The sequence below is a fragment of the Schistocerca gregaria genome, chromosome 1 (assembly GCF_023897955.1).
Source record: "Schistocerca gregaria isolate iqSchGreg1 chromosome 1, iqSchGreg1.2, whole genome shotgun sequence".
NCBI classification, from domain to species: Eukaryota; Metazoa; Arthropoda; class Insecta; order Orthoptera; family Acrididae; genus Schistocerca; species Schistocerca gregaria.
This window is the reverse complement of record NC_064920.1, coordinates 758,137,555-758,160,814: the sequence shown is the minus strand read 5'-3', so window position 1 is coordinate 758,160,814 and position 23,260 is coordinate 758,137,555. Positions and strand designations below refer to the sequence as shown.

Sequence of the window (23,260 nt, the reverse complement as noted above, 5' to 3'; positions counted from 1 at the left end):
ACATACTCTATACTACTCAACCTCTGGTTTTAGCATCTCAATATTTTGTGACTTTCTGGTATGGAGGTCACAATTAGAGGGCAGCAATCCATCACATTGGCTTCGTAGATCGCACGTATATGGGCGAACTGGTCATCGCTCACCTGGAATTGTTTTGCTTCGTTTCACTTTGCCATTGTTGAGTAACAACTTATATGTTAGAATATATAGATATCCTGGGACTACAGACCACTCTGAGAAGTGAAGCTGAAGCTGGAGTTGCCATTTGTATTACAAAACAGTACAAAATACACCCTCTGATATGCGCAGTTAGAGGCACCGTGTCACAGATTGCGCGGTCCTTCCCGCCGGAGGTTTGACTCCTCTCTCGGGCATGGGTGTGTGTGTGTGTTCTTAGCATAAGGTAGCTTAAGTAGTGTGTAAGTCTAGGGACCAATACCTCAGCAGTTTGGTCACTTAGGAATTCACACACATCTGAACAACCTCTGTTGTTGTCATTTAGAAGCTTGTGTTTAAAAGAAGAACTGGTGGAAACTTCACAGAAATAGTCACACTACGCTGGGTCCATCCTATAGTCAGTTCTGTATGAAACAATTAGACACATTTTTTTAGTTTTTAACTTCAGAATGGAATGACGTACTAGTACTGTAATATAAAGTGGCCATTTAATCTAAATGTTCAGGGTAACTCTATTATACAGCTACACTCGGGGTCCCTTGTAATTTCATATGCTCCAGTTCTCCCTTATACACTTTATAAGAAAGAGTTATTGTAATCAGCAGGGGTGCTATTGACAATATTTCTAAAGACACACAGAGAGTGCAAACAAGTTATGTAATTACTTTCAGTTGAACTGTAAGAATAATGAATGAAAAAGGAGCTGAGGGCTAATAAATGAAAAACTAGTAGTTCTAATACACTGGAAGGATGTACACAACCCATTTGGCATCAGTGAAAAATGTAATATATTCTGCGAAGTAACCTACAGTTCCAAAGAAAAGCGTTTAAAAAAAAGTTCAATAAATTACAGTTTCCGTCCTTTATTTATTTTTTATACGAAGAGCAACTGCAACTGCTGCTAAACATGGCAGTCCATTTCCCACAGTGGAACTTCTTAATGCAGTGGCATTACAAGTACTGGTGAAATTGCTCAGCAGATCACACGTGTATGGCTTTGACTCAGACCCACACCTAAGCTTATTATCAAAACTTTGGTCATGTAGTGTATCAAGCAAAATTTGTCAGTGGATTGAGGATCTTTTGTTAGGGAGGACGGAGCAAATTATATTCTATGGAGTTTTTTGGGACGCTTACTGTTCATGTTGTGGACAATATTAATGGTGACCTCAAACTTTGTGCAGATAATGCAGTTATCTGCAGAGAAGTACAGACCGAAAGCAGCAGCACAAATATTCAGTCTGATTTTGATGAGATTTCATAGATTGGCACCTTGCTTTAAATATTCGGAAATGTAAAATCAGGCACTTAAATAAATGAAAAATACTTAGTTTTCTACAATATCAAAGAGTCACACATAGAATTGGTAAATTCATACAAATTCCTGGGGGTAACATTTTGTAGGAACATGCAATAGAATGATAAAATAGTCTCAGCCATGGCTAAAGCAGGTAACAGCCTTGGTTTATTGGTAGAACACCTGGGAAATGCAGTCAATCTACAAAGGAGGCTGCTTACAAATCACTCGTGTGACCCATACTAGAATATTGCATAAATGTGTGCAACGCTGACAAAATAGGACAAAAAGTTAGAGAAGGACAGCACGAAAGGTCACAGGTGTTTCTGGCCCCTGGGAGACAGTCAAAGAGACTGCAAGAAGTAAACTGGTACACACTTGATGATAGACAGTATACCGAGAAAGCCTACTTACAAAGTTTCAGGAACAAACTTAAAATGATGACACTAAGATTATGTTACAACCTCCTAAGTAGGGAATGTGAGCATTTAGAAAGTCATTCATTCCGCACTCCTTATGTGATCAGAACGGGAAAAATGGGATGCAGTTCACTGTAGCTGGGCAACATAAATGAAAAAATTAACTTCACTAGTTGTTAGCCTGTTTGCTAAAAAAGTTAACTTCATCAAAAGTTAAAGCGGTATTTTACAGGAGACTTATTGGAAGTTAAAGTTAACAAGTAACTTAAAGGTTAACTGGTAATAGCTGGCTGCTTGGTTGATTTTGGGGGAGCGGATCAAATGGTGAGGTCATTGGTCCCACCAGATTATGGGAAGATGGGGAAGGAGGTCGGGTGAGGCCTTTCAAAGGAACCACGATGGCATTTGCCTGAAGCGATTTAGGGAAATTATGCAAAATCTAGATGAGTATGGCCGGATGCAGGTTTGAAAAGTTATCCTCCTGAATGCGAGTCCAGGGTGCTAACCACTGCACCACCTCACCAAATGCAATTTCAGTGTGCTAACCACTATGCCACCTCTCTCAAACTTTATGTTGTGAGTGTAGTGAAATGAGCAAGTGATCAAACGTATTACCCTTGCTTTAATAAAAAGTTTAAGTTGGGAAAGTTTGGACAGGACATTGAAGATAAATAAAAAATACAATTTCATCATTTATTTTTAGAATCATTTAGCTATCAATGCAAAATCATGGGAGAACAAAAATACAGCATAATCAGAGAGTATCTAGCAAGGTACATATATCCCTTCATGAACATCAACATGTTAAAGTTTTCACCGAGCAAGGCTCGTTTAGGAGACAAAATTTATGTGCCTAAGAAGAAAGTCGTTTGACTGCAGCACTCAAGAGTATAGGAGTATCATATTTAACAAATGAGTTTACTGTTACTGGCTCCGCTCTGCACTGTTGATATCTGAATGCTCCAGATTGGTTTTTCCTTTTGGATCTCCTCAACCGGACACTATCTTCAGTGTTCCTTCAAATTGCACTTACCACAATTCATGGGCTATCTTTATGTGCTGTTTCAAATGGTTAAAGTTCAAAGTGTAAGCCATAATAAATATTGATTTTTTAGGCAAGCACAGTGTATAATAGAAAACTATTGTTCTCCCGATCTGGATACAAAATTAACGTAATCACTTAAATACCGCCAAGGAGTTTCATTATTTCTAGAGTTAGAATCTGATTCCATGATTTAGTTTGCACAGATCCACTAACAAAAAGTAGCACTAAAGTGAAATCTCAGTAAACAAACCACAATAAACAGCCAACACCTCGACTGTCTACACCAATCACTCGCTACTTGGAGTAGCAACACACCTGCATGTCTAGAAAATAATTTCCGTCGCTGGTGCAGCGTCATTTTTGTCATAAATAGTAGGTACCTAATTAAAGATTAGTGGAGGCAAAGAAAGTTAACAGAAGTTAGTCCATTAACATTTTTTAAGACTCATAAATTTTCACTTTCTCGCCCTCAAATAACATTCACATGGCCAATTCATAAATAAGACTCATGATAGATTTTCAGTTTCTCACCTATTGCCCTTCTTCAATTTCAATATCCACTTAATGCCAATCACCTCCTTTCTGAGAGTTAATTTAACAAAGATCCACATCTTCATTTGCTTTATAGAGTCACTTCCATCCAGTATAGCTTTATACCGACATTTCTTATCTCCACGAGTTGCAATTTCCTTGCAGCTTTTCGCTACATCATCGACAAATGATTCAGCACTCAGTTCAAGAACAGCATAGGCATCTAGGTATTTGGGAGGGTTCCTCTTACTGGTAGAACATCCAACAGTTTCATTTTCAGTTTGCACTTCATCACCAGTCACTTCTGGTATGAGAATTCTTTCATGACCTCCATCATTTGCTCTAACACGTCTTCGGTGTGTTCAGCTTCATTATTGTCTTTGTGTTCCTTCTCTGATGATTCATGTACAGATTCCAGGATCCAGTCCTTAACTGGTACATGTTAAAAGTCAAATCTTTCTTCATAAAAAACAATGTTCCTTCCTGTGACTATTTTTTTCTTCCTTTGAACACCACAGTCTGTAGCTATTAGAACAGTAGCAATTCAAATATTTTCTGTCAAATTTCCCTGTTCTAATTTCCTTCGGTACCTGTAGATAAGCAATGCATCAAAATACTCACAGCTTACTCATGTGATGATAGACATAAACTATGCCGAGAAAGCCTACTTACAAATTTCACTTTTACCACAAAGCTGCAGGAATCTAACCTTCCAAAGCCACAATAGGACTATCGTGACTCAAAGGCCTGATCTGTGGTGCCATAGACTTGCATCAGTTGCACTAGAAGCAGCTGACAGAGGCTTTATGTTGCAAAAAAATTTAAAACACGTAACTGAGATTCACTTCTATTTGCAGTGGCAATGATTTCTTTTCCCCTTTTAATTGAACCTTGAGCTTTCTCAAACGTGATACTAAAACCATTCATTTCCAGTTTTCTAACTGACAGCAAATTATAATTAAGATCAGGCACTGATAAAATCTCTTGATTTTTATCTGAATTTCCTTTCCTTTTACATTTCTCGCTTGAATTTCTCTCTTTACTTTAGCCTCAAGAAAAATGTCCGACTTAGCTACTTTAACTGTTTTTTTCCAGTTTTTTTAAATTAGTGAGAGGTATCTTACTGTTAATCAAGTGCTCCATTACTCCAGAGTCCAAGGATGAATTTATGTTGTTTGCTGACTAATTTATGTTGTTCTTCACTTGATGCTGCAAACAAAGACCATCTTCCACTTTGATATTAGCTACGACCACTGAATTGCTGGTTCCTTAGTTCTTGTTTGGTAACTTAACCCTCCAGTTGGCCATTTTGTGAGCAGGCTGTCTACAATGGTGACAAGTAAACTAAATGAGTTCCCTGAAGTTCTTTGCCGGTATTTTGTTTTACTGTCATATGACGAACCTTTTATTATACTGCTGAGTCTGAAAAACTGGAGGTGGCAGTGTAACTTCATTTTTTTTTCCGATGACTCTCTTCCACTTCTATTCTTCATCCAGTAGCCTATTTTTCACAAAGCTCAGCATCAAGTCTTTTATTGAGAGTGTTTTGATTGCAGTTAATGTTATGTTGTATTCTGCAGGCATTGTTAAAAGTAGATTGCATGCGATGTTGGTTTCTTCAACAGTATTCAGTTGAACGTAACTCTCAAATCAATTTATCAAACTTAAGAAAGTGGTTGACTAGCATATCACTTGTTGCATCAAATTTTGTAGTTAACAACTATTTTCTCAACAGAAGTTGACTAGCAATTCCCCTTCTCTCATATGTATTGCACAGAGATGTCCATAAATCTATAGAGGTTACCTTATCTTTTGCATATTCCAAATGACTGTTGGTGATGCGTTTCATAAGATGAGACTTAGATTTCCGATGTTGTATAGCCAATTCGGCCAGTCGTGTTTCTTTTGTAACACGCAGTGTGTACGCCTTTCTGTCCATATATTACACTTTTGTCAGGTAATTCGTTTGCGCAAATGGTAAAAGTTCCAGTTCCTTGACAAGAATTTTCCAATTGTTGAAATTTGTTCCATCAAATAAAAGTATACAATATTTTTCCACTTCAGTTGCCCTCTTGAAAACACTTTAGGTGAACATCACTTCTGCCTTGGTATTTTGTTACAAATCCCATTTAAAACAAATCTGGAACCATATCCTGATAAACTTTCAGTGTCTCACCCTTAAATAACACTCACAAAATGTATTACTTGTTGTTTTTATTCAATTTAAAAATAACTAAAGACAACTGAGCACAGAAAGCAGCAAAGGTTTTTATCTATAAAGGTATTTTACGTAAATCACAGATATAAACATTGAAATTGTACAATCAACGAAAATTAACTTTGCAGTTAACTAGTTACTACAGAAGTTAGCTTTCTTAATTAATGATTAACAGATTAATGGTCTTGTTCCCAACTATGCACTTCACAGTGGTTTGCAGAGTATAGATGTAGATGACCATAAATTTCTGACTTTAATTTTTATTTGATACAAATTAATGTTGATTTTAACATTGTGACGGGTCTTTTTTTTCTTTTTTTTTTTGACATCAGTCTTCCAAATGGCTTGATGCAACCCGTCATGAATTCCTCTTCTGTGCCAACTTGTTAATTTCAGAGTAGCATTTGCACCCTATGTCTGGAATTATTTGCTGGACATATTCCAATCTCTGTCTTCCGCTGCAGTTTTTTCCTTTACAGTTTCCTCTAGTTCCATGGGGGTACTGGTGCCTTTCCACATGTCCCATCATCCTGTTCCTTCTTGTCAGTGTTCTCCACATATTCCTATCTTCACTGAGTCTGTACTCTTCCAGTTACTCCACAGATCATTATTTACTACCATACAATGGTGTACTCTAAATGTACATTCTCATAAATGCCTTCCTCAAATTAAGGCATGTGTTTGTAATCAGAAGACTTTTCTTGGTCAAGAATGACATCTTTGCTTGTTATGTCCTACTTGTTTTGTCTGCGGTCTTTTCTTCGAACGCAGCAGAATTCCTTAACTTCATCTACTTCTTTTGTGATCCTCAATTTTTAAGTTAAGTTTCTCACTGTTATAATTTCTGCTGCTTCTCTTTATTTTTTGTCTTTTTCTGGTTTACTTGTATTCCACATCTTGTACTCATTAGGTTGTTCATTACATTCCACAGAGCCTGTAATTTTTCTTCACTTTCACTGTGTACAGCAATTTCATCGATGAATCTTGTCATTGATATCATTTCACCCTAAATTTTAATCCCACTTTCTAACCTTTCTTGTATTTCTGTCATTGCTTCTTTGATGTACAGATGGAACAGTAGCAGTGAAGACTGCATCCCTGTCTTACACCCTGTTCAATATGAGCACTGTTCATGGTCTTCTGGTCTTATTGTTCACTCTTTATTCCTGTTCATATTGTATACGACCCGTGTTTCCCTGTAGGTTACTCCTAATATTCTCAGAATTCCGAACACCTTGCACCATTTCACAGTGTCAAAACACTTTTTCTGGTGTGACAAATCTTACGAGCATACCTTGGTTTTTCTTCAGTATTTCCTCCATTATCAAGCACAAAGTCAGAACTACATCTCTGCCACTATCTTTTCTAAACCAAAATGATCATCATCTAACAAACCTCAATTTTCTTTTCCTTTCTTCTGTATATCATTCTTGTCAGCAGCTTTGGTGATAGAGATCTGAAGCTGATTATGCACTAGTTTTCACACCTGTCTGGTCTTGCTGCCTTTGAGATTGTGTGGATGATACTTTTCCAAAAGTCTGATGGTACATTGTCAGTCTCATAGATCCTACGTACAAACCTGAATAATCATTTGGTTGCCATTTCCCCCAATGAGTTTAGAAATTTCAGTGGAATGTAATCTCTGCTTTTTGATCTAAGGTCTGAAATACCTCTTTTAAATTATGACTCTAGTACTGGATCCCCAATGTCCTCCTTATCGACTCCAGCTTCTTCTTCTATCAATTCATCAGACAAGTCCTTCTACTCATTGAGTTGCTCAATGTGCTCCTTCCACCTATCTGCTACTTTGTTGTGCATTTAACAGAGGAATTCCCATTGTCCTCATAATGATATCACCATTGGTTTTAATTTCACCAAAGGTTGTTCCGACTTTTCTGTATGCTGTGTCAGTCCTTCTGACAATCATTTCTTTTTCGATTTCTTCACATTTTTCCTGCACCCATTTTGCATTGGCTTCACTGCAGTTCCTATCATTTCATTTACAAGTGATTTATACTGCTGAAGTCATGTCATTCACTGAACTTCCTCCTTTCATTGATAAGTTTTGTCAGTTATCTTCATTGTACCTATGTCCAACTGTCCAATATCAGTGGTTGCCCCTTCTAGAACTGTCTACTCCTCTTGGTTCTTCTATATGATTCCCTTAAACTTCAGTCTACTCTTCATCACTACTAAATTACGATCTGAGTCTATATTTAGTCCCGGGTATATCTTACAATACAGTATCTGATTTCGGAATCTCTGTCTGACCATGATATAATCCAGCTGTAATCTTTCTGTATGTCTCGGTCTTTTCCAACTTTACCTCTTTCTCTTCTGATTCTTGAACAGAGTATTTGCTATTACCTTCTGAAACATGTTACAGAACTCAGTCTTTCTCCTGTCTCATTTTTACTGCATAGGCCATATTTTCCTGGAACCATTTCTTCTGTTTCTTGAACAACAACCACATTCCAATCCCCTACAACTGTTAGATTTTTGTATCCTGTTATATACTGAATTAACTATTCAGTATGCTCATAAAATTCTCTATCTCTTCATCTTCAGCTTGTGACATTGGCATGTAGATCTGAACTACTGTTGGTGTTGATTTGCTGCTGAATCTGATGAGAACAACCCATAACTGAACTATTCACAGTAACCCATTCTTTGCCCTATCTTCCTACTCATAATGAATCCTATGCCCGTTTTACCATCCTATGCTGCTATTGATTATACCCTATATTCGTCTGACCATAAATCCTTCTTTTCATTTAATTTCACTGACACCCAGATATATAGATCGAGCCTTTGCATCTTTCTTTTCAGATTTTCTAGCTTTCCTACAACTTCTGGCATTCATTCCATACTCTGACCCGGTAGAATGTTATCCCTATCATCTTTTTTTATGGTCTCTTCCCCTTTGACAGTCCTGTCCCACACATCTGAGTGGGGGACCAATCTGGAATTGTTTGCCAGTAGGGAGATCATCATGATATTTTTTTAATTACAGGCAGCATGCCCTGTGGATACACAGTGTGTGTCATTAATGCAGTAATTTCCATTGCCTTTTAAACCCTCATGCTGTTGATCGTTGCTGATTTTTTCTACCTTTTAGGGACAGTTTCCCTGTACAAAGCCAGCAGAGTGCCCTGAACCTCTGTTCTCTCCTCCACCCTCTTTGACAAGGCCATTGGCAGAACAACAGTGACTTCTTATGCCGGAAGTCTCAACCTGCCATTGTTGATGATTTTTTTCAAAATTCAAGCAATGCCTAGATTTGAACCCCAACTGATGAAGTTTGCATTAAAACTATCCCACCATTTTGTTCATTATTTTTCTCATCATGTGGTCTAGGCAGATGCCCCTTTAATTTCATTGTTGAACACTTTACTTAATTTTCTGTATTACAGAGGGTAGCCAGCCCACAGGCTGAACATGCTGAGCTACCATGCCGGCACCCCAAAATCACGTGTTCCTCAACAATCTAACCTGCTACATAACCTCTGTGTAGCTTAGGTTATGTTATAGTTGAGTTATAAGTTGATGAAGCCAATGAATATCACGACCATCTTTTTTTTAAAATTTTTTTAAATATACATTCCACACTTTGTTGTTACATTTACGTCCTCACAGAAAACCCCACTTGAAGCAGCTAATAAGAAGGTCAGAGGATGACATTCACATATAGTACAGCCATTATGGTGTGTTCCATAACCACCAGTGGCATACATTGGCCCCACATAATGCCACCCCAAAACAGCAGGGAACCTCCACCTTGCTGCACTCACTGGACAGTGTGTCTAAGGCATTCAGCCTGACTGGGTTGCCCCCAAACATGTCACCGACAATTGTCTTGTTGAAGGCATATGTGACACACATTGGTGAAGAGAACATGATGCCAATCCTGAGCGTCCCATTTGGCATGTTGTTGAGCCCATCTGGTCTTCACTGCATGGTGTAGTGGTTGCAAATATTGACCTCGCCTTGTACGTCGGGAGTGAATTTGCGCATCATGCAGCTATTGCGCACTGTTTGAGTTGTAACACGACATCCTGTGGTTGCACAAAAAGCATTATTCAACATGGTGGCATAGGTGTCAGGGTTCCTCCAAGCCATATTCCATAAGTAGCAGTCATCCACTGCAGTAGTAGCCCTTGGGTGGCCTGAGTGAGGCATGTCATCGACGATTCCTGTCTCTCTGTTTCTCCTCCATCTCTGAACAACATCACTTTGGTTCACTCAGAGACACCTGGACACTTCCCTTGTTGAGAGCCCTTCCTGGCACAAAGTAACAATGTGGATGCGATCGAATTACGGTAATGACCGTCTAGGCATGGATGAACTACAGACAACATGAGCCGTGTACCTTCTTCCTGATGGAATGACTGGAACTGATCGACTGTCAGACCCTCTCCATCTAATAGGCGTTGATCATGCATGGTTGTTTACATCTTTGGGTGGGTTTAGTGACATCTCTGAACAGTCAAAGGGACTTTGTCTGTGATACAATATCCACACTCAACATCTATCTTCAGGAGTTCTGGGAACTGGGGGGATGCAAAACGTTTTTTGATGTGTGTAGTTGGTCGCCCAAAACATGGTATAAATTCTGTCATCTGCTTTTGCCTTGCTTGCTCCCTCAACATGAAACAGAATAAAACAAAGATATTTATGAAATACAGTATACACTGCAATTGAGGTCATCATGCTTTTGCATCATTACAGAGTAAGGCTGTAGGCACCTTTGAGCCAAATTTCAAACCTTTGTGTCATAGTGAGAGATAATTAGGGTGTTTTGAAAAAGTGATCCTCTAATTGTGTTGCACAGTATATTTTTGTACAATATTATATTTCACATGTAAAACCATTTAAATTCGTATTCAATTTCTTTAACATTCCTGTGATGTATTCTCACCTGCATTTGCTTAGGTCAGAAGTACAGCAGTCTGAAAGTTTCAGAAATCTTGTCACACCAAACAGACTTCCTGCCAATTTTTGTCAGTTTTTATCTGTCTGATCACTTCAGATTAAGGCTTATATCTCTCTCAGCTCCCATGTGTCCAACAATGGTGTCTGTCAGGGACACTCCTCCTTGTTACTATCAATGGTCTTGTATCCTGTGTGAGACCAGTGGTTACCCTGATGTTGTATCTCAACGAATTCTACATTTTGTACAACTCCCTCTTGGTTGAGCGACAGTTCCAAGGAGCCATCCGAAGGGCCTCTGCTTGGATCCTTTCCCATAGCTTCCAATGTCAGCTACAAAAATGCATGTTATGAACTTCTGTCATTGTACCACTGTACTTCCTGACACAGGAATCTGCTTTGCTGTCATCTTGCCATAGTACTTTCTGAGACAGAAATCTGCTTTGCTACACAGCTCTTGGACATTGTTTTGCAGTGCCAATTTTTGGGAGCATCATATCCATCAACTTCAGACCAGCTTCATGTGAAAGTTTAATAGTCTCTTGCTTCTTCGCCCACACCTCTTTGGGATGTGGCTGCTTTACTCTGCTCCTATTTCAGCCCGAATGGACTAAGGTTGTAAGGTTTGTGGCTCAGTGGTATCTTTGTATTTGAACATTCCAGACTCAGTACATCATTGTGGATGAAACTGGGGACTGGTGCCTTCTGGACTAGTTCTGCAGACAGTCTCCTTGCTGAAGCAGTGATCATACCTCTTCAGTTCTGCAGTACCAACTCTTGCTCACTTACACACTCACCATATGACTGTTTCCCAGTCATTCGAGCTCTCAGATTCTTTTTTCATACAGGGGGTGCTGAAGCCCTGATGATTGCCCTCAGATGAGTTTTCCAGTTGGAAAGTGCTTTGAGACCATCTGCTGGAAGCTTCACCTACCACCTGTAGAATGTGCTCCCCTCGTACAATGTGCTTCCCGTGGTGATTCCTTTCTTGGTATCCAGACCATGAAATGGATCAAACTGTTTCAAGAACCTAAAGTTTCAATTGACTCTATGACCTTTTGGCGTATGTTTCTCTCAGTTCTTCAGAAATGTTAAGAGTGCTACTGTAGTTTACACTGATGGCTTTAAAACCATGGATGGGATGGGATATGCTTTTATATCTTCCATCAGCCAGGAACAATATTTGTGTTTTTGTGGATGAGTTTATAGTGATTAATGAAGCCTTTTGTTTATTAAAAAGACCTCCTACTGTTGCATTTTAACTTGTAGTGACTCGGCGAGTGATCACTGGGTACTTGCTATCCTGCAATATCTGCTGTTCATGGTCATCTCTCTGACCTTAAATCATCTGTTTCTTTCTGGAGCCCAAGTAATTTTGGTGTGGCAGGAAATGAACTGGCTGACTATTTGGCTAAAGATATGATTACTTGCCCAGCATTGCCTTTGACAACCCATAGCAGGGATTTGCAAGTTCCTATAAAGCCTCTACTCTGTTGAACACAGAACACTATCTATAGATCTCTAGCAAACTTTGTGTCATCAAGGAGACTATGGCTACATGATGTTCCTCCTATTCCTTACGGAAGGACTCCACCATTCCAAGTCACCTCCATATTGAACATACAAGATTAACCAATAGTTTTATCTTATGCAATGTAACCTGCCAACACCCCCCCCCCCCCCCCTCCTCCCATCCCCCACACACACAACCTTGTTGCGGTTGCAGAGCCTTAGAGATTGTAGCTCACATCCTGGTGGATGGTCTGCTCCTTCTACACCAAGCATGGTTTCCCCAATTCTTTGTGCCTAATGTTCACAGATGATATGCGGACAGCTGAATTAGTATTTCGTTTCATCTGAGAAAGTCATTTTTATTCTCAGCTTTAACATTTTAGACCACTTTCAAGGTGGGGACAGAATGGTGGGGGATGGGGCATTCCCATCACAGCTGGCCTTGGGTCATTTTGACATTACCACTTCCTCTTCCTACAGCTGTCCTAGTTCCTGGTCACTCATCTTTTGCTCTGTTGTTTATAACTTTTAGCCACTGTTTGCCCTGTATATTTTTTAACCTTATTTTCCTTTTTAGGAGTTCTCTTTCATGTATAACCTCTATGAACGCAGTGCCCTGTTTTTTTTCTTTTTCTTTTTACCTTATTTTTCTTTTTGGGAGTTCTCTTTCATGTATAACCTCTATGAACGCAGGATCTTAAGGACACCTTATCCTTAATACTAGCTGATGATGAAAGAACAGTGAACAGGTTTTTATACTTTCTCTCTGAGAGTGGTTATCATTCCTATCTAAAAATAACTATAATGGTTTGGTGTGGGACACTTTTTGGGAGAGACGTCATCCTCCCCTGCCCCCTCTACATATATGCAGAGCCTCTGAGGGACACGCAGGTTTATTTCTCTCAAATTATATTACTATTGCAGATATTTCTGACATTCATTATGTTTTTGCCTTTACACTTTAAGTATTATGGACATCCTCTCCACAAGGCTAAGGAATTGCTTATTCCTTTACTTTGTCTGGGTGATGTGATGGCTGTATCTCTTGCAATTGATGAACTCTGGGGAACCCTTGTTTGTTCTTGTACTAGCAGACTGGCCTAAACCATATATTTCTGCCTCTGTTTAAATTATTCCATCCCTGCCATCAATAATGCTTTCGTTGCATCAACTTTACCACTGCTACAACAAAGGTCAGTCAAATTTCTGACTGATGGACTATCCTTTGAACAAGCTCTGGTACTGCTGCATTGTGGCAGAATGATGTCTGCATGCTTGCTCATTGTTCAAAAAATAAATAAATAAATAAAAATCCTCTTTTGAGTGTGGAATATATGGACACGAAGTTCAGCGGCTGGCAGTATTTGGTGCTTTGATCTTTTTGAGTGGGTTTTCATGTGAGCAAACCATTTGTATACCCTAACTGAGAGAGCTACTATTTTGGTGGGAAGATACTGGCCAAATTTTGATTCTGTGCTGATGGTATGGGGTGATAAAATTAAATGACAAATTAACTAATAATGAAATTAGCTCACTCCATTTTCCTCCTGCTTAAAAATCTATTTTCACTTTATAATGAAATGTGTACAAATTGTATTTGGGAATATGTAGGATATTAAGTACCCCAGGCATTCATTTCAAAATTTTTGCTTAGTTTGGTTATCTTTATACCCTAACTATTGGGAGTTTAAACAGTCAGAGTATAATTTACATGAAAAGTGTCAGCCACACCAGGATCGGAACTTAACTCCTCATGTTCTGTATGCAGTGGCTATTAGTCACACCATTCAAGCACACTTCAAAGACTAGAACAAAGCTCTATATAGTTGCGACTCTGAATCTTTACATTCAAACGTGATTGTCATTATGATTCCCTTGAATGCAAGGTCCTCCTCTCAAATTCTGGTCTGACACCCAGTTTTTCCTCTAAAATGAATCTTCCACTCTGCAACAGTGTGTGCTCTGTTTCAATATGTCTGTGTGCAAGAATGAGAGACAGTTTTTCCTAGTCAAATAGACATCACAACAAATTCTTTGCTTAGAGCTTGGTACAATTAAGTTTGAATTAAGAATACTAAAGAAGGTAAGATATTTGAAGGAGATGTATCATAGTCAGGGCCTTTTGATATCAAAGTGTTCAACTGCACAATCTCTTAGAATGAACTTGCCGAAAGTATGCCTATTCAGACAAACAATATGGGACTGAATCCTGCTACAGCTAATAGCTTAAATCTGTCATCAAGTTCTGTGGAAGGTCTTAGCTTCAGAGTAAATGGTTATGTCTGGATATTTTTCATTATATTTTAACTGTTTGAAAGTAGGTATCTTGCCCTTCAGTTTATCTAAAATATAAAATAAATATTTCCTGGTTAATTGAACATTAGTACTCAATTTTAAACCTACAGATTTTTCCTGGACTGGTTCCAAATTAATTGTGTGATGTATTGTGATGAAAAATTTTTATTGTTGAATGATCCCATGAATATTTATAGGTGACGTGATGGCAGAATTCAGGAACAATGGAAGAGAAGTTGATAATACTCCAGAATGTAGTGAAACATCAAGGTACACCCACAGAGAAGTTTCAAAAGAAGTGAAGAAAGACAAAGATACATGGTGTCATCTTTTCAAAAATAACGGCTCCATAAATTATAGGAGCCATCAACTGAAGGACAATGAGGGCAAAATTGTTTGCCCAGTGCTGCAAATGTATGTGCGCCCAATTCGTGGGACAGCTGGATCTGATTCCCATACTGAAAATTATTGCCCATGGAATGTGAATCGTATGGCTGTGCCACTGATGAATGTGCTGAAATCTGGCAGAAAAGCAACTGGTAAATTTGGTGGACGGGGAAAAATTCTTTTGAGTTTTAAAAACTGACAATGTTGTGTTTGTTCATGTTAACTTTTAATGTGTATCAAAAATGAAGCCTTCTATATTTAATTTATTAATGAAAATGAGGATTTTTGATATTGTTGGCAGTATTTATTCTAATTTTGACATTTTGTGCAACTTATCTTACTGACAGAAGTGCTGGTTTTCATTGAATTATTAGTATGCAGCAAATGTAAAAAGATGAATTTTTTACTGTGATGCAGCTATCTGCAAATACTTCTCAAATTAGCATGAAAAACACAACATTTCAACTACTTAATTGTTTTTATTTTTTATTTTAAATTCCTGTCACTTTTATGTCACTGTACTATCGTATGATAAAATATTGTGGCATAGCCCCATCTTAACATTGAAAAAAAGACAGTTGTAAACAAATCAAGCCAGTGATGTGGAAGTTACATGAATGAATTTACACTACAAGCAAATTTTGAGGAACCTCATGATGGTAATTCTCTTCTCATTTGGTTTTTTACACTTCACAGACTGTTCCTCACATCTTCAAAATTGCATACGGACACATCTTGCACCAATTAGGGCATCCAACGTTTCAGGCATGCTCTTGACTAGTCCTGCTATGTCCTTTTAAGCAGTCATCTCCCTTACCATCAGGAGATCCTCCTGTAGATTCTCTGTATAGTGGTGGCTGGTCATTTTCCCAGCTGGTACCACACGCACTCACATGATTCAATTGAGGGCTTCAAGCAAGCCAAGCCACAGTATGTTTTGCTACATCATCCAAGAATTCTTACACAATTCTTGCAACATATGGGCAAGCATTGTTATGAATTAGTGTATAATTATCAGCAATATATGAAGTGAAAAGTATAATATGCTCCAAAAGGATTTCTTCTGTGTACCAGTGAACTGCAGGCACCGTAGCTCTTTGAAGACCTAATCTATCCTTGCAGTCATACTGATTTCCTACACTCACCAAGTTCAGAGGCTAACAATATTTGGCACTTTCATTTTATTAAGTAGGCATGTGAGCAAACCATTCGTATACCCTAATTGAGAGAGCTGCTATTTTGGTGGGAAGACATTGGACAAATTCTGTTTCTGTTTTGATGGTATGGGATGATAAAATGAAATGACAAATTAACTAATAGTGAAATTAGCTCACTCCATTTTTCTACTGTTAAAAATCGCTTTTCACATTATAATGAAATGTATACAAATTGTATTTGGGAATATATAGGATATTAAGTACTCCAGCCATTAATTTCCAATTGTTGCTTAGTTTGGTTATCTTTATGCCCTTACTATTCGGTGTTTTAACAGTCAAAATATAATTTATATGAAAAGTGTCAGTCACACCAGGATCTGAGCCCAGCTCCACATGTTTTGTATATAGTGGCTATTCATCATGCCATTCATCACACCTCAAAGACTAGAACAAAGCTCTATACAGTTGCAACTCTGAATCTTTACATTCAAATGTGATTGGCATTATGATTCCCTTGAATGCAAGGTCCTCCTCTCAAATTCTGGTCTGTCATCCAGTTTTTCCTCTAAAATGAATCTTCCACTCTGCAACAGTGTGTGCTCTGTTTCAATATGTCTGTGTGCAAGAATGAGAGACAGATTTTCCTAGTCAAATAGACATCACAACAAATTCTTTGCTTAGAGCTTGGTACAATTAAGTTTGAATTAAGAATACTAAAGAAGGTAAGGTATTTAAAGGAGATGTATCATAGTCAGGGCCTTTTGATATCAAAGTGTTCAGCTGCACAATCTCTTAGAAAGAACTTGCCGACAGTATGCCTATTCAGACAAACAACATGGGACTAAATCCTGCTAAAGCTAATAGCTTAAATCTGTCATCAAGTTCTGTGAAATGTCTTAGGTTCAGAGTAAATGGTTATGTCTGGATATTTTTCATTATATTTTAACTGTTTGAAAGTAGGTATCTTGCCCTTCAGTTTATCTAAACTATAAAATAAATATTTCATGGTTAATTGAACTTTAGTACTCTAATTTTAAACCTACAGATTTTTCCTGGAATGGTTCCAAATTAATTGTGTGATGTAAAATTTTTATTGTTTGGTAATCCTATGAATACTTATAGGTGATTTGATGGCAGAATTCAGGAACAATGGAACAGAAGTTGATAATACTCCAGAATGTAGCAAAACGTCAAGGTACACTCGCAGAGAAGTTTCAAAAGAAGTGAAGCAAGATCAAGATACATGGTGTCGTCTTTGCAAAAATAATGGTTCCTTAAATTATAGGAGCCATCAACTGAAGGACAATGAGGGCAAAATTGTTTGTCCAGTGCTGCAAATGTATGTGTGCCCAATTTGTGGGGCAACTGGACCTGATTCCCATACTGAAAATTATTGCCCATGGAATGTGAATCGTATGGCTGTGCCACTGATGAATGTGCTGAAATCTGGCAGAAAAGCAACTGGTAAATTTGGTGGAAGGAGAAAAATTCTTTGAGTTTTTAAAAACTGACTATGTTGTGTTTGTTCAATTGTGCTTGATGTCATGTTAATTTTTAATGTATATCAAAAATGAAGCCTCCTACATTTAATTCATTAATGACAATGCGGATTTTTAACATTGTGGACAGTATGTATCCTAATTTTGACATTTTGTGCAAGTTATTTTACTGAGAGAAGTGCTGGTTTTCATTGAATTATTAGTATGCAGCAGATGTGAAAAGATGGATTGTTTTTACTGTTATGCAGCTGTCTGCTAATACTTCTCAAATTACACTGATAGGCATGAAAAACACAACACTTCAATTACTTAAAAAAAGGTTTTAATTTTTATTTTAAATTCCTGTCACTTTATGACACTGTACTATTGTATGATAAAATATTGTGGCATAGCCCTATCTTAACACTGAAAAAAGACAATTATAAACACATTAAGCCAGTGATGTGGAAGTTACATGAATGAGTTCACACTACAAGCAAATTTTGAGGAACCTCATGATGGCAGTTCTCTTCTCATTTGGTTTTCTACACTTCACAGACTATTCTTCACATCTTCAAATACTTTCTGGTGAGTTCTGGACCTGTAGCAGGTCTTGGATGGAAGCATGGCTTCTTCCAGCCTTCTTCGGACACTTCTCTCACTAACATTGATGCCTTACTTTCGGTGTGTTAATGGAGGTGGTTTGATGGTTGTGGGGAACTTTGTTGTAAGAATTGGTTCTCACTTTTCAGTGTTACTCTTCTCAGACCTGATACTGATGTATTTGTGTGGCCTTTGTTACCCTAATCCTTCTTGTGGTTTTGGAAGTCATTGTGGGTGTAGTCTCAACACTTTTGCAACGTAATGCATGCTCTGTCCTCTTGCAACAAATCAACAGCTTTTGCAGCAACCTCAGGGATTAAGAGCTTGCTTGCTCCAGAAAACTGATTATGATAATCACAGAAAGATCTTACAAAGATGTACAAGTAAAAATATAACATTATAGTGATACAAAAATACACACATCATCAAAAATTTTTGCGTCACCTCAGTTTCGAGAGTTCCGGTACCTGTACAGAAAATTGGAATAGAGATCAACATAAACATCATTCCCACCCTTTTTACTGCTCATGGGAACCACACATTGCATCTTGTACCACCATACAGCAAGACCTTGAGATGGTGGTCCAGATTGCTGTACACAGGAGTACCTCTAATACTCAGTAGCATGTCTTTTTGCATTGATGTATGCCTATATTCATCATAACATACTATCGACAAGTTCATCAAGGTACTGTTAGTCCAGATTGTCCCACTCCTCAAGGACGATTCGGCGAAGACCCCTCAGAGTGGTTGGTGGGTCACATCATCCATAAACAGCCCTTTTCAATCTATCACAGGCATGTTCAGTAGGGTTTATGTGTAGAGAAGATGCTGGCCACTCTAGTCCAGTGATGTCATTATCCTGAAGGAAGTAATTCACAAAATGTGCATGATGGGGGCATGAATTGTTGTCCATGAAAATGAATTCCTCCCCAGTATGCTGCTGATATGGTTGCTATGTTGGCCTCACATAGTACCACTCCAAACCAGCAGGGAGCCTCCACCTTGCTGCACTCACTGGACAGTGTGTAAGGCATTCAGTCTGACCGGGTTGCCTTCAAACACGTGTCCGACGATTATCTGGTTGAAGGCATATGTGACACTCACCGGTGAAGAGAACATGATGTCAATCCTGAGCGGTCCATTTAGCATTTTGTTGGGCGCATCTGTACCATGCTGCAATGTGTCATGGTTGCAAAGATGGATCTCGCCCTGGATGTCGGGAGTGAAGTTGTGCATCGTGCAGCTATTGTGCACAGTTTGAGTTGTAACATGGCGTCCTGTGGTTGTGTGAAAATCATTATTCAACATGGTGGCACTGTTGTCAGGGTTCCTCTTGAGCCAAACTACATAGGTAGTGGTCATCCACTGCAGTAGTAGCCCTTGGGCAGCCTGAGTGAGGCATGTCATTGGAAGTTCCTGTCTCTCTTCCATGTACGAATAATGGCGCTTTGGTTCACTCCGAGATGCCTGGAAGCTTCCCTTGTTCAGAGCCCTTCCTGGCACAAAGTAAAAATGCGGATGCGATTGAGCCACATTATTGACCGTGTAGGCATGGCTGAACTACAGACAACACAAGCAGTGTACCTCCTTCCTGGTGGAATGACTGGAACTGATCAGACGTTGGATCCCTCTGTCTAATAGGTGCTGCTCATAAATGGTTGTTTACATCTTTGGGCAGATTTAGTGATATATCTGAGCAGTCAAAGGGACAGTGTCTGTGATACAATATCCACATCTATCTATCTTCAGGAGTTCTGGGAACTGGGGTGATGTAAAACGTTTTTGATGTGTGTAAGTGCCAAAAGTTGAGGAAAAAATTATTGCCTCACATCTAATGATGTGTTTTTCAGGTTTCATGGTAAAAATCAGATAAGGCTTGTGCAATAAACACTCAATGATTCATTGTTTACTCGCAAAGCAATGTCAATGACATACACCATCTAAAAACATAGGATAAAGTGCTACACTTTGATTAATAGATTAATAGGTAAGTGCACATCAATTGTTCCATGCTGTGTTTTCTGTGCTGTTTTCTGTGCTGTTGACTGTACATTTTAAAGAGACAATTACATTATCTTACTTTTAATTCTTTTGAAGCAAGTGGAGTACAACTGAAACAAGTTGATGAGAAAAATCAGATCTATTTGACGTTTTATATATTTTATGGATATCTTGAAAAGGAGTTTGTTGAATACTGTATTAACTTATAAATTGATCATATTTGTCTTCATCAAGCAATTCATTGTATATTATTTTAAATTATGATTTTTCTGGTAGGTGTAGAGAATGTTAACATGTCTTTTTATATAAAATTAGCTTTCAATCCTTAATTTTTCATATGAAAAATTTAAAATATTATGTACAATTCTTACAAAAATAAAGTCATTGAAAATATTTTTCTTTTGTAACATTCCTTATCCTCTATCCTGAAGATGTGTGTGGATATTTCATCCTATTGAGACAAACTTTGACACTGAATGCATAGCCTGACAATGTGTAATAAAGTAAACTGTTGCCAATAGTCTTAAAAATTAAAGCTATTAAATGGCTGGAAGAATGTTTTGCCATCACACGTGTTTAAAATAAGTATGATATTTGAATAATTTCTGTTTCTAGGTACATAAATAGTGTGATTGATAGTGATACTGAAAATTAGTTTTTAAGGCAATTTTATGAGCCAGATGAACTGGGTTATTGAAGTTGAGATACTGTGACATAACACATGATCTGCCAAACAAATTACATATGCCTTAGCAGCTTACTTTATGTGAACAACTATTTGTTGTGCGCAAAGAACACATTTGTTAGGTCAGATTAAAGAAACTGAAATAATGTAGTTATTGATATTAGCCATTTCTCTTGAGGGGGCAGGATTGAAACCTCCAACCTAGTATTTGAAACAGCTGTTTGTTATTCACTTACATAACATGCTGACTACTCAAAATATTTTGGGGCTTGGTCAGGGCTACAAATGCTCATTCCAAATATTCTCTGGGCATCCTTCTGTAACCATAATTTAGTGTGCTAATTTATCTAGTCTACCTGAAGTTGGAAATTGTCTTTACCATGGATACAATGGGTGTGGTTTGTACCATCCTCATTGAATTGGGTGATAAATACAATTTGTATAAAAACGCAGCCCTGAATAAGAATTGCATGCCTAGATTGTAGAACTGTATCACGTTAGAGGTCAGAAGCAGATAACTACTGTTACATCTGGTGCACCCAAATTATGCATTATCAGATGTACAGGGCTATTTAACAATATATTTTTCCCTCACTTTGCAAGAGATTTTTGTAGAGCATTTTATTACTATGAAAAAAATTCCAGTATTTAAGGGCTGCTTTGTGTAGCACAGACTAGCCAATAGAGAAATCTTTGGATTGTTGTGGGAATTAACAACCATGCACGAAAAAACTATAACAGTGGTAGAAATTTATTGTAGTATAAAGAGGAGGAGGGGTGAAATGTCATCCTCATACATGCACAAGAATTTTGAAGACCTGAGATGGGATTAAGTAAATTAAGAATCTCCAAAGCGATTATGTTTTTACAGTATTTAGTTAAGCCAGAATGTGTCTGAATAAGGGGAAAACTGGAGAGCATTCAATTACTGTGGAGCTGCACTGCACATCAAATTTTGGTATAAGTGTTCTCCTTCAAAAACTTTATTTTATTACTGCAAAAAAAATGCACAAGAATTTTGAAGACCTGAGATGGGACTAAGTAAATTAAGAATCTCCAAAGCGATTATGTTTTTACAGTATTTAGTTAAGCCAGAATGTGTCTGAATAAGGGGAAAACTGGAGAGCATTCAATTACTGTGGAGCTGCATTGCACATCAAATTTCGGTATAAGTGTTTTCCTTCAAAAACTTTATTTTATTACTGCAAAAAAAAATCTCGTTGTTTAAGGGCTGCTTTTTGTAGTTGTAGTACAGACTAGCCAGTAGAGAAATCTTTGGATTATTATGGGAATCAACAAGCAAGCACCACAAGACAGTAACAGTTGTAGAAATTTGTTGTAGTGTAAAGAGGAGGAGGGGTGAAATGTCATTCTCATACACGCACAAGAATTTTTAAGACCTGGGATGGGCTTCAGTCATTTAAGGATCTCCAAAGCGACATGGTTTTTATGGTATCTAGTTGAGCCAGAATGTCGCTGAAAAAGTGGAAAACAGGAGAACATTCAATTACTGTGGAGCTGCACAGCACGTTCAACCTCAGTACGAGTGTTTTCCTTCAAAAACCTTGCAAGTAATGGGGCAATGAATTTACAGAAAGGAGATACAACGAAGAATGTTTACAATATGAGTATTAAAATACAGCAGCAAGCACATTTTTAAAGTCAAATACTCATATAACTTTGTAGCTGTACCTGTTTTTGCTTGTCAATCATTTTCAGTAGAATGATTTCATGGACTATTGATGTTTAGTTCTCTAACTCAGCTACTCAAATGGCTTTCAGGCTGATTTCTTCCTAGTTTATCTTCTGTATGTTGCCTTCCCTAGATTCATTTTCCTCTTTCACAGTGCCTTAGTAAACATATGTAAACCCTCAATTGCTGTCACTTACTGTCTTCTCCTGTCTCTGCCAATCAGGAAAGAGTTAAAACAAAAGTTCCTCTGAGAGTGAAGATATGATAAGAGAGGATTCTACAAATGGTGTAGGTGGAAGCCCTGTCATAGTTTCTAGAGTTAGTTCCTTCTGCTTCTTTGAGTAGGCATAGTGTCCGTGCACTGTCATGCACTTGTAATGGGCAGTACAAATGTACTGAGGTGACAAAAGTAATGGGATACCTCCTAACATCATGTCAGACCTCCTTTTGCCCAGTATAGTGCAGCATCTCTATGTGGAATGGACGCAACAAGTCGTCGGAAGTCCCACACAGGAATATTGAGGCATGCTGTTTCTACAGCCAATGGTGGTACATGATTTTGTGCACGAACCAACCTCTTGATTATGTCGGAATGTTTGATGGGCCATATGGCAGGCATCTGGGTGGTCAAATCATTTTCCTGAATTGTCCAGAATGCTCTTCAAACAAATTGCAAACAGCTGTGGCCTGATGCAATGGTGCATTGTCATCCATAAAAATTCCTTCGTTGTTTGGGGATATGAAGTCCATGAATGCCTGTGAACGATCTCCAAGTAGCCCAACAAAACCAATTCCAGTCAATGATCGGTTAAGTTGGACCAGCGAACCCA

General features: G+C 38.1%; 1 protein-coding gene across 2 annotated transcripts in view; it reads left to right on the top strand.

Moving 5' to 3' along the window:
• The window catches only part of LOC126304410 (protein nanos), a 28,456-nt gene extending 8,374 nt beyond the window's left edge, over positions 1 to 20,082 (top strand). For both annotated transcript variants that reach the window (XM_049991793.1, XM_049991794.1), the window contains exons 2-3: positions 14,621 to 14,962; positions 17,090 to 20,082. In XM_049991793.1, coding sequence (XP_049847750.1) covers positions 14,621 to 14,962; positions 17,090 to 17,463 — 716 coding nt within the window. In that variant the 3' untranslated portion in view covers positions 17,464 to 20,082. The remainder of the gene's footprint in view (positions 1 to 14,620; positions 14,963 to 17,089) is intronic.
• Positions 20,083 to 23,260: the final 3,178 nt, after the last annotated feature.